Below are 12187 nucleotides of genomic sequence, written 5' to 3' on the forward strand. Positions count from 1 at the left end.
AGCAAGGGTATTTGGCCCAACCACCTTAGTGCTTGCTACATTGGTACTTGCAGGATGAATTAGCGAAAGGAAATCTCCCTGCATTGCAATACCAAGCCTGGTGGGTTTTTATTTATTATTTTGGTTGAGGCAGGGTCTCACACTCTTTGTCCAGGCTGGTCTGAAACTCTCGATCTTTCTGCCTCAGCCTTCCAAGCACCTGGATTATAGGTGGGGATTACCACGCAGGGTTGATTGCACAGTTCTGCATCTATTTTAACTTTTATTTCTTTAATTTTTTTTTTTATAAAGGTACAAGGAATTTAAGAAACATTAAAACAACCATTCAAACGGCTTCAGGCACAGTTTCATATGAAAAGCATAGATTATTTCTCACTTCCTGTTTCCTACACTACCTCAAGTTTTGTTCCAGGAAGCAGCGTTATTCTAGAGCTAAGGTAGGTCCCGGTCGATTGCTCATCTCCAAGCGCTCTCCCCATCCACACAAAGTTCCTGAGTCAAACGAAAGGGAGCTCCCAAGGCATGAACTAAGGAGATGAGGGCAGCTGCTGCTTCTTCTTCTTCTCCTCCTCCTCCTCCTTCTTTTTGGTTTTTCGAGACAGGGTTTCTCTGTGTTAGCCTTGGCTGTCCTGGATTTGCTTTGTAGACCAGGCTGGCCTCGAACTCACAGCGACCCACCTGCCTCTGCCCCTCAAGTGCCACCACGCCCTGCGAGATGAGGGCTTCTTTGCCACTTGAATGGAAGTGGACACTGCCTTAGTGGGCACTGTTGCTCCATTAGCTCAAGAACATAAAAACATAATCTTAAAAATTAACTGTCCCTCTCCCTTGATATGAAATAATTTAAATAATTTATTCTAGATGTAAAAAAAAAATAACAAAAAAAAAAAACAACAACAAAATTTGTTCATAGCCGCCTGTGACCTGTTCTTGAATGTGGGGTCTGGGTCTGGGTCCCTTATAGTAGGGAGAGCCTTTTGCAGCGGGGATGAGAGATGGTGTTGTGTAGAGACTGAAGCTCTCCAGACCCCACCCCCAGGCACACATAGGTGGCAGCCAGTGGCTTTGGACTGGTTTCTTCCCTCTGGGGACAGCCTGCCTTCTGAACATGGGGTTGGAGGTTGGGGGTGGAGCCTGGGACTTAGCCTTTTACTCAGGAGCACAAGTAAGACGAGCATAGCTGGTTCATCATCCGGGCTAGAGTCCTAGACTAGTGACTGGTAGCTGGAGACTAAACCAAGGACCACAAGACTCTGGCGTGTGCAGATACCAGGGGCGGTGAGTGACAAGGCCGTGTGGGTGTCTTGGGATTGTACGGGTTCCATTGCCAATACAAGTGGCAGGAGACCACCCTGTGACTCCACCCCAACTGTACTGAAGTCACCTGGGTAGCTTGTCCAGAGGGCCACATTCTCCACAGGAGAGTAAGCTTCAGTGAGGCAGGTCTGGCCATCATATGTCCATCCAGAGGGATGCTGACAGATAACACGGTGGAAATCTGGTTTGGGAAATCTAGTCTGAGTGACCCCTGCAGTTCTCACATGAGTGACCCTGTGCGATGGGGGGGAAACGCTGTCAGCCTGTCCTGAGGGGAGTGGGGCTGGGGCATCTCCTTTGGTAAGCTTTGTCTCAGATTCTTCTCAGGCACCAGCTGGGCTGCTGTACTGACCACCAAGCAAGCAAGCAAGCCTCAGAACAGGGCACAAGATTCACAAGGTGGGGGGGGGGGGACACAACGACACCAGGCTTTCACACCAGGTGCCATCTGGTCCCACTTTCTCACCTAGTGCAGTCAACCATAGCCCTCACTAGTGGGTGACCACAGGCCCTTGCCACATCCAGTGTCAGGGCAGGGAAGGAGGGGGACTCTACCTCCCAGAGGCCTTTAAATAACCTGGGGTGTGTGTGTGGGGGGGGAGTCCACTTCTGCTCCCCTGGAGGTGGCAGACTGTGGAGTGAGCTGCCATGGACACGGCTCTGAGGTCTGCGTCCCTAGCTATGGAACTATCTACCCACATCTGGCTGATTCTGGTTGGAAGGATGGGTTTGGCCACTGTCTGTGGTTTAGAATTGAGCTAAATCCTCACTGTTTCCCCTCAGGTTGAATCCCTCGACCAGTGTGTGAGTTTCTGTATTAAACCCAGGTCATCGACCCACAGGCACAGTCAAGACCAAGTCTTTGGTGGCAGGCCACAGAGAGGGCAGCTCATTCAAACATGCCCCTTGCTCAGATGGAAAAACTGAACCCAGAGAGACAAGTACTTGGTAAGAGGTCATTGGGTCAGTCTGGATACAGCTGAGGTCAGAACCAGCAGATCTTACTGTGGGGACAGGGAACAGTACTGTCATAGATCCAGCTGGACAGACAGTACCTTAATCCAACCTTGCTAGGAAGCAAATTTCTCCTACCTCTCTCTAGGCCTCAGTTTCCTCACCTATAGAATGAAGTAATTGAGCCAGATCAGTCGTTTTCCAATTTGTAAAAAAAAAAATAAATGTAAATAAATAACTTAACGGTCAAAGTATATATTCCAGCGTGGGCTGAAGTTGTTGGGGACCTCTGTGGAGCGAGCACACTGGCTAAAACTCACCCCGACTCAACGGCCAGAGTTGCAAACCACAGGCAGGTTGACCTACCCAGTCCTTCCAGATCTTTCTACCAAGCTTTTCCCCTCTGGGAGGTCATAGCTCCTCACCAACCCTTAAAACCAGAATTCAGCAGATGGCAGGGTAGAGTCTAAACCAGCCAGGACAGAAACTGCAGCTGAGAGAGAAGGCAAGAGGAGAGGGCACCAAGTCCCACTGGGATCTCCTTCAGCCATTGAGAGTTTTCTTTTCTGGTATAAAATATATAAATAGTGGTTGTTCTCGGGGACCTGTGGTTCGGTTCAGGACCTCCCCACAGAGCCTAGCCGTGTCCCTGAGGGCGAGGATGGCAGAGACATCTGCTCAGAAGGGTCCTAAGCCCATCCGCAGGTTTTTGATCTCAAGTTCCAGCTGCTTGGTCTGGACCTCTCTCTGGATCAACAGCTCCCGGAGCCTCCGGATCTCCTCCTGTTGCCGGTAGAACATCTGCAGCAGCTGGGGATGGGCAAGGCAGAGGGCAAGGTCATCTGGGTGCCTGATAGGCAACAGCTCAAAGGCTAAGCCACACACACACACACTTTGTGACGTGGCTGACAATGGTTAAACGTTAACAAGGACGGTCCTTTCTCTTGCTTACTTAAGTAAGCTTTGTTTATTTTACCCAACAATGAAGTTCAAATAGTTTGACTGTATTGCATCACCCCTTCCCAGGTCCCTGAGGGTATTTGGCCCTGAAGTCTGGAAACTTGGATATTCTTTTCCTTTCACTACCGCTGGACTGCGTGGCTAATATCAATAATTTGGCAGGATCCAGACTTCTCCTATGGAGCTGCTAGTTGAGTTAACCGGGAGGGGAAGACCCTCCCTAATGGCGGGTGCCATCATCCCATGCGCTGCGGTCCTGGATTGAACCAGGAGGAAGTAAGCTGAGCGGCATCATTGGTCTCTCTCTGCCTCCTGCCTGTGGATGCCATGTGACCCGCTGCCAGGCCTTTCTCACTATAATCAGTTTCCTCTAAACTGTCTTTGTCCAACATTTTGTTACAGCAGTGGCAGCAGCAGCAGCAGCAGCAGCAACAATATAGACACGTTACCTTACCTGCCCTATGAGTCAGTGTGCTCCTCTGGAAAAAGGAAACTAGCCCCTAACTGTGATTATTACCACTATACAGAATAGCCACTAGACGCAGGGCACCCCTGAGGGTCTCTGCTGTTCTACCCAAATGCCCGTGACATCTCCTAGGGGGGCAGTGTTCGTACCTCCTTGTTTGGTGTGGGAATGGAAGCTGAGGCTGTTTCTGCTAACAATCTGTCCACTATTACGCCAAGCTGGCCCACAGCAGATGCTTAAAGTGCGCTGGCTCTAAAAAACAGGCCTCAAACTCCCAGAGCGCCCAGTACTAGGACCATAACGGCACCACGTCATCTCTTCTGCATTTCACAGACAGTTCCCATAACTGTGTTATGCATCATCTTGGTTTACGGGTGTTGCTCAGAGCCCACGTGGTGACTAAATTTGCTAAGGGCGGTAAGGTCCAGGCCAAGGCATCCAGCTGGGAACCCCTGGGGCCTCAGTTCCCCCCAAGCCCACCACCCTTTCTCCTCTCCCACCTCATTTTCTGTCTTTGGTGGGGGGCATTCGAAAACATCAAAGCCGTTGGTGAGCCAGGCCTTCTCCTCCAGCCGATGCTCTGTGGTCCACTTCGGCGCCTTCTCTTCCAGCAGCGAGCAGGGTGGCTGGCCACCACCTGAGACTGGCTGGGCCATGGCTTCTAAGGGCCGGGGTGAAACTTGGGCCACAGACTTGGATACAGGTCTCTCTGGAGGCAGTGGCTGGGAGTCCAAGAGCTCAGACCCGGGTCTAAGGGACATCATGATAGGTTCTGTGGGGGGGTGGAGGGGGGCGAGCAGAAGGCTGTGAAGTAGGCTGAGTGGCCATGAGGAGATGTTCTTAGGGGAGGGCATGGACACAGGTCAGCAATAGAGATAGCCATGGACCCATACCAGGGCAATCAGGTACCAACATGTGTAGCACACATGTGAGGAAGGAAAGCTAGCATGTAGGAACAACATGGCATATATACTGGAGCTGCCCCCAGATGCCTGAGCTCCTCAAATGATGCCTGTCCTTGCTCCCTCCCTTCTACCCCTCCAGGGGTCTTATGGTACAGCTCTGGGAGGCTGTGCACTCCTAGTCTAACTGCCTCCGCTCTCCCTAGAGCACGGCCTGGTCTTGGCGTGGCTGTGTAAGGAGGGACCCACCCACACTGTTCTCTGCCATCTATCAAGCACAATAGTTTTTCCTGACACCTTCAGGAAAGTATTGCAGACACAGAGAGGAGGTGGGGGGATGGGCAGGGGCTGTCTAAGGGCCACAGACAAGTGGGGAGTGGCACTGTAGTAGGAGGGTCACCCATGCTTTTGGGGGTGCATGAAGTGAAGTAGGGGTGCCGTGGCAATGTGGAGGGAGCCTACATTGCTCTCCTGCTGCCGACAGGAATGCGGCAGAATCAGGTCAGGCAGTAGTCTCTTGCCTAGAAAGTGTTGGCTTAACAAAGGAAATGGTGAGGGAGGCGGTGGGCGGGTTGGGGAGGGGGGAGTGTGGATGAGGCACCCGGACAGTTTGCAGTCACAGTGGCAGTTTTTCTATGGAGTGACATCTTTTGACCAGGAGTTTAGGGACCAGGTGGGTGAGGCCTCTGCTTTCCTGGCATTATACATAACTGATCCCTGGGGTCTGGTTGACAAGTGCCTCTCCTCTAGAGCCCAGCAAACTAAAATTCCAGGCCAAATTCCTCTGCTACTTGGGACCTTTGGGACTCCATTTTCCTATGCCAGTGGCTTGTTCCCAGCATCCTTCACCTCTGTTTATTCCGCTGAGCCACTCATAAGCTGTCAGGGAGGGCTGGGCCGCTGCCGTGGGCGGGTAGATGTCCTCTTGGTAGGATTCTGACTGCAGACAAAGTGGGGACAGTGAGGGCAGTGCTGAGCCTTGAAGTCTGTCTCTCCCGACCCCCGCTGAGTGAGGAGCCTGGGCCAGGGCACAAAGGCTTCTCCACGGGTCCAGTACCTCAGGAGCAGAGCGGGGCAAGACTCAAGTGTTCCTGGCCCCAGGGCTATCCTATTGACTCTGAGAAGGGCCTTCCCTTGCAGGAGCCACCCTCAGCCACCCAGGGGGGGACCCCCACAGCATGGGATGGGATTTGGGATTCCCACACCCGGGGTCTGTGTTCTTCTAGGCAGGTACCTCCCCACGACAGTCCCACCACACGTACCCTCCGGGGAACAATCATGGACACCGGCTCAATGAGGCTTTTAGTGGTGATCAGCTTGTAGAAGCGGAAGATCTCGCAAGACGACACGTCGAGACCTCTCTTTGGCATGATACCTGTGACCACATGGCCAAGAAGAGATGAAAAGTCCTGGCTGGGCTCCGGCAAAGGCCGACCGCGCGCCTGTGATCAGAAACCGCCCTCTGTGACAGCTCCTGACCAATACCTGTGCTGGCCTGCCCTGAGCCAGGAAACGGAGCTGAAGGACTCCATGTTCAAGCACGGCCTCTTCCTTCAAGGTTTAGTCATTTTAGCTGGATCCTCAAGTTGGTCTACTCTGCTCAAGGCTCCCCACTTCCACCCTCATAGACCTAGAACTCAAATGCTTATTTCCTATTTTATTTTTTGAGACAGGATCTCATGGAGCCAAGGCTGGCCTTGAACTTGCTATGTTGCAGAGAATGGCCTTGAACTCCTGACCCTCCTGCTTTAGTCTCTTGCTCGCTCGGATTACAAGTATATACCAAAACAACAACCTCATTTGTTGTTTTCTGAGGCAGGGTCTTGCTGTTATATAGTCCAGGCTGGCCGTAAACTCCTGGTATTGAGGTCTCGGCAGGAGTCTAGGATTACAGACCTATGTCACTAAACCTGGCTATCTAAAAGCTCCTAATATGGCCACTCCAGTTCTTCCTTTTCTTCCTTCTGTTTGTTTGACACAGGGTGCCACATAAACCAGCCATGACCTTGTTACACAGATGAGGATGACCTTGAACTCCTGGACCTCTTGCCTCCATCTGCCAAATGCCTTCCACTGTCTTAGGAATCTGGTAATGCAGGAGGCACCAACCCTGGACTTCCAGAGCCAAGCGCCCCAGCACGCCCTGCTTGTTGTAACTCCTCCAGTCTGGGGAACTGATGGAAGGCGGGGCGTGGTGGTGCACGCCTTTACTCCCAGCACTCAGGAGGCAGAGACAGATGCAGAGGCAGAGGCAGAGGCAGAGGCAGGCGGATCGCTGTGAGTTTGAGGCCAGCCTGGACTACAAAATGAGTCCAGGACAGCCAAGACTACACAGAGAAACCCTGTTTCGAAAAACCAAAAAAAGAAAGAAAGAAAGAAAGAGAGAAAGAAAGAAAACAGATGGATACAGCCCACACGTCAGTGCCCCCTTTGCCAGCCCCTTCCTGTGTGATGTCTCCCCGCACCAAGGCCCAGCCCTGGTGCCCTGACCGCACATGGCTTCGGAGCGCCACTCACCGATCCCCTTCTGTGGGTTGTAGGAGCGGTACTCAGTCAGGTAGGTCAGGTGAGGCTTCTCCGTGCTCACCTCGTAGTAGCGGATGTTCCCATCTCCCTGGGCGGGAAACCAGGGGGGGTCAGAGCTGGGCCATCAGCACTGCGCTGGCCCCCGTGACTGAGTCCCATCTCCCTGGGCAGGGGACCAGGAGGGTCAGAGCTAGGCCATCAGCACTGCACTGCGCCCCCCCCCCTGTGACTGAGCACACTTTCAGAGTGGACAGCTAATGAATGCATCCCATTCGGGAACACTAGGGGCCTCCGCCCTTGACAGTTACCAAGGCCTGACCCCAGCCTACTCATGATCCTCTAGTGCAGAAGCCCTGGGAACATTTCCACATGACAAGCACGAGGAAGTCAGGAGGGCAGGACTCAGAGACCACTCTCTGGCTCTTAGCCACGGGGACATTTCCGGTTGTCAGAGTCACTTGGAGGTCCTGGTACTGGCACCACTGTCTAGGGAACAGAGATTCTAGATCAAGGGGACCCATCCCCCCCCACCCCACCCAAGGAGATCTACTCTGCTTCAGATTCAAAGACTCCCTGTTGAGAACCATCATCTGGCCGAGGAGTTTGGGAGGAACAGCTTGGGTAGATGGGGGGTCACGCCTGGCTTCTGGTGGCTCTAGGGAGCTGAGGAGGAAGGGAAAAGGTGCTCTCACAGAGAAGAGGCTAGCTAGCAATGTCTGTCTCCACCCTGCACCTCCAAGGACCCTAGGGTGTTTTCTGGCCATCCAGGGGAGCTAAAGCTTAGCGTAGTTCTGTCTCTTGTATGAGGGGTGGTGGTGGTCCAGAGGGCTGTCTCCCTCCTGTGCCAGGCTGACCTTCCCCACGATGTACAGCATGCCGGTGTCCGAGTCGTAGAAGGGAAACAGGACACCTGAGGAGCCATCCAGGTCTTCCTCTGTGAGGGGCATGGAAAGGTTGTCCTGCAAGCAAAGGGAGACTATCAGGACATGAGGATCACTCCCGGAACCCCTGCTGCCCTGGGTGTGTCCACAAGTGAGTGTGGTTGGTGTCTGAGACAGAAAGCTTGCTTTTCTGTAAGTGCGCATATGTTTTGGGAAGAGGTCCTGGTCCTCAAGACGCAGTTGGTGGATTATTCTCTGGTGGAAATGATGGTTAGGCAGTACTTCCCCACCCCATCTTGTCAGTCTTTTATAAAAAGATTTTTTATTTTATGTATATGGGTGTCTGTCTGCATGTGTATCTGCATACCATGTACATGTAATGCCCAAGGAAACCAGGAGAGGGCGTCAGACTCTCTGAAATGGGAGTTACAGTTGTGAGCTGCCTGTGGGTGCTAGGAACCAAAAACCCTGGTCCTCTGCATGAGCAACAAATGTTCTTAGCCCTTGAGTCATCTTTATCAGCGTTTTGCTCTTAATAAGTCTTAAAAATTATTTAAGACAGAGTTTTTACTCTGTAGCCCACACTAGCCTTGAACTCAGAGCAATCCTCCTGCCTGGGATTATAAGCATGGCCTACTACATCTGGCTGCCCCCTTGCCTCCCCCAACACTGAAAACCAAACCTACGGTTTCCTGAGACTAGAAAAATACTCTACCACTGAGTTACAAGCCTCTTTTAAATCTGGGAGATGCTTTTGAGGTTGGTCTTGAACTCACAGTGCCTGTACCTAAGCCTTTCCAGTAAATACGTTTTCACTTGCCAGACTTGAACTTAATATGTAGCAAGACATGGTCTTTAACTGTCAGTCCTCCTACCTTCATCTTCAAGTGTTCAGTCTGGCTTCGCACTTAATTTAACAAACGAAGGTGACAGGTCGCTTTGTCTAGCAGATGGGAGGCCCTGCGTTCTGTCCTCAGCACTTCCAGACTCCTAGCAGAACAGCACTGCTCACCTTCCACACACAGCGGGGCGGGGGGCACTATCAGCACTGTACCTGCTCTCCGGATGTCCCCTGCCTTACTCTAGCCCCTCCCCAGAGCCTCTCTTGGGGCCCCACCTCTCTCCTGAATGACGAGCCCTGCAAGGCTAGCTAGCTGATGGGCGGGGCTGCAGGGTGACGGTGGAGACGCACCTGGTCCCACAGGGCCATCTGCCGATTGTTCCAGCGGGACGTGCCCGTGGATAGCAGCTTTCTGAGGTTCCCCAGGAACAGCACCTTGTTGGCCCGGTGTCCCTTGTAGTTGGCTTCCTGGAAGGAATAAACGTAGTCAGTGTTGGACAGCTGCGGGGAGGGGGACTCCCAGTTGTAGGTGGGGTCCCTGCCTCCCCACTTGGCTCCCGCTGTAACCCTGGTTACAAGGTCTCCTTCCATCACCTGTGGAGACACTTGGCACACCTCCTCCAGGAAGCTGTCCTGGGTCCCTTCCATCAAGTGAACTGCGCCCCCCCCCCATTCTACTGACAGCTGCTGCCGAACAGAACTGCTGCTCTGCCCTCGCCACTCTTTCCTTGATACAGGGTTCTCATGATGTAGCCCAGGCTGGCCTTGAACCCTCCTCCTGAGTGAGTCGGGAGGACATGGCTGTGTACTGACACCAGAACTGTCCTATTTATCTCCAGTGAGAAAGCATGAATGGTCCATTTCAGCTTCTGAGCAAACAGAGGCTCAAAAGACAGAAAGTGCTGGCCTAAGGTGGCTCCTGACCCCTGGCCAGTGACAGCTGAGGCACGTGACCAACTCTGAGGTCAGAACAGGCTCACAGCCCACCTCTCTACAGAGGCGGGCCATTTCCTCTCCTCTGGCCTTAGTTTTCTCATCTGTAGAGTGGACACAGTAGATTTCAACATTCCCCACCCCCACCCCATGATGCGGAGGCCAGCTGTGGACAATGCCGTCTGTCACCCCGTTCTCAAAGCTAGACCTTGGGTCTAGCACCAACCTGGAGGATGATCCCTCGTCGGGGGTCAACAACCCGAATCTTGCGGTCCTTACAGGTGGTGGCCAGCAGGCTGCCATTGGTGTTGAAGGACATGGAGAGGATCACATCTTGGTGACAGGTGATTGTCCTCGTAGGGCTTGCAATTACAGACTCCTTTGTGTCCAGGTTCCACACCATCACCTGCCCGGCAGAGCGCTGGCTCTGAGCACAGTGGCCACTCCGCCCAGCCCCCCACAGTCACACAACAGCAGGCAGTGGTGAAATATAGTATTCCCAGGAGGGAAGACGCAGCTGGCAGCCAGGCCACTCGTGAAGGGTGTGGCCGAGGCTGTATGTGCAGCAGGGGATGCTGGAGTCAGGCTGTTTTGTAGTAGAAGAAAACCACCACCCGCCTTGAAGCAACAAAACACTTTTGCTGGGAGTGCCTGCGGCGTGGGGTTCGGTCAGGAGCAGCACACCCCACTTTCTGTGCATAACCTGGGATGCCAAAGGGACCTGTAGCCACAGCCTAAGGTGTGAGTGGCACTCCCAGAGACATATCCACACACACGTCTTCCACAGCAATGGATAAACAAGCATTTCTGACTAGAGCCTTTCAACAGCTTCTCCATCTTTTGGACCTGAGAGGTTCCTGAGATGCCTCTGTGAATCCCAATACGGTCAGCAGAGAGGAGTTGAAAAACCATCACAATGGGCCCACTAACCCACTCTGTCTGCAGACTGGGGCTCACGAAACTAAGGCCCAAGGAGAATCATGGGAACATTGTCATGCTAGTCAGAGATGAGTTGCGACAGACTCCTAGTCCCCAGTGTGGGGCAGGAACTGTCCTGGTCCCCAAGGCCAATGGCTTCTGGGTACTAGGTAGAGATGGGGAAGAGGCCAGTGGGCCGAACCCTGCCCTGTGAGGCTGACTGCAGTGGACTGAAGAGCACCCCGATCCTGTCTGCATAGAACCCCAAATGGGATTTATTTGTCGACTGGGAATTAACAGATATAGTTAGTTAACATGAGGTCACAACAAAACGTAGGAGGACTCTCAATCTAACAGTAGGTGAGAGGAGGTATGGACGTACAGGGACACGGCTATGAAGGCAGAGGCAGCGACCAGGGTGACAGAGAGGTGTAGAAGGGCACTCCCCAGCCTGTAGACGCAGGGGGCCGGCTGCCCACACCTCGCCTGAGTCTTCTGAGTCTATAGAGCTGCCAGAGAAGCTTCGAGACAAATGTCAGTGTGTGACCCTCAGACTCACCTTGTAGTCATAGCCGGCACTGAAGAGGATGTTGGCAGCTGTGGGGTGCCACTCCACCAGCCCGACCCTGCGCGAGTGGCCCACCAGCTCCTTCCTGTAGGTTGTAAGGTTCCTTGCCAACAACTGCTTGGGAATGTTCCAGATCTTAATCTGGAGGAAAGACACGGGTAGGAGTGTGAGTGGGGGAAGCGGGGGGCATCTTGGGGCTGTTGCTATCGTCAGCCATAGATCTGGTAGTGCCTGTCGGAAGGATCTTGTTGCTCTCTATGGCCACTCCCACCCAACGGAAGGGAAACTGGAACCTCCCCAAAGTTCTCCACCAAGCAGGGCTCCCTTGACTAGAAGGGAGGCCTCACTCTCAAACCTGCCCCAGGGGCTTTGACCATCCCCCATGACCTGAGGTGAGCAGGTAGGGTGGACTGAAGATGGACGGACGTGCCACGGCAACAGGTAAGGTCTGCGTCATGGAAATACACAACACAGAACCACAGGGCAAGCTGCGTGGGGCCATGGAGCACACAGGAAGTGCTGTGTGCTCGGTCCTTCCACTCTGTGGGCTCCCGGGCTCCAGGTCAGTGTTCAGATCATACCCCGGAGATACACAGGCTTCCCACGAGGCTTTGCTTGCAGCCCAGGGACATCTACTTCCTGGTTTCGGTTTTAGGTCAGGCCGTGGACTCTACTTGCTCTACCTGCAGGATGCACGAAGCTGAGCCTGGGGTGAGGCTGGACAGGGACAGGTTTTGGGCTTTTGGAGCGGGAGGTTTGTCCTGAAGGAGGTAGTGGCTACTCTATCCTGGGGAGGAGGTGCAGGGAGCACTGTGCAAGAATGCATTTGCATGGACTGGGGCTGCTGCCACCCAGGCCCCATCGTCCTGTTCCTTCCCCTCCCCTTGAGCACCCAGAAGCCTTTTGGGGAGACCTAGTAGG

At 53.4% G+C, this 12187-nt stretch overlaps 1 protein-coding gene across 5 annotated transcripts in view; it reads right to left on the reverse strand.

Moving 5' to 3' along the window:
* Positions 1 to 832: 832 nt before the first annotated feature.
* Positions 833 to 12187, reverse strand: part of CORO2A (coronin 2A) — a 55027-nt gene continuing 43672 nt past the window's right edge. For all 5 annotated transcript variants that reach the window (XM_084784414.1, XM_084784410.1, XM_084784413.1 and 2 more), the window contains 9 exons: positions 11258 to 11407; positions 10007 to 10186; positions 9199 to 9315; positions 7980 to 8084; positions 7117 to 7213; positions 5862 to 5974; positions 5449 to 5539; positions 4198 to 4469; positions 833 to 3081 (listed from right to left, as the gene is read on the reverse strand). In XM_084784414.1, the coding sequence (XP_084640540.1) occupies positions 2950 to 3081; positions 4198 to 4469; positions 5449 to 5539; positions 5862 to 5974; positions 7117 to 7213; positions 7980 to 8084; positions 9199 to 9315; positions 10007 to 10186; positions 11258 to 11407 (1257 nt within the window). In that variant the 3' untranslated portion in view covers positions 833 to 2949. The remainder of the gene's footprint in view (positions 3082 to 4197; positions 4470 to 5448; positions 5540 to 5861; positions 5975 to 7116; positions 7214 to 7979; positions 8085 to 9198; positions 9316 to 10006; positions 10187 to 11257; positions 11408 to 12187) is intronic.

Source organism: Acomys minous (genome assembly GCF_964271855.1).
Source record: "Acomys minous genome assembly, chromosome: 1".
Classification (NCBI taxonomy): domain Eukaryota; kingdom Metazoa; phylum Chordata; class Mammalia; order Rodentia; family Muridae; genus Acomys; species Acomys minous.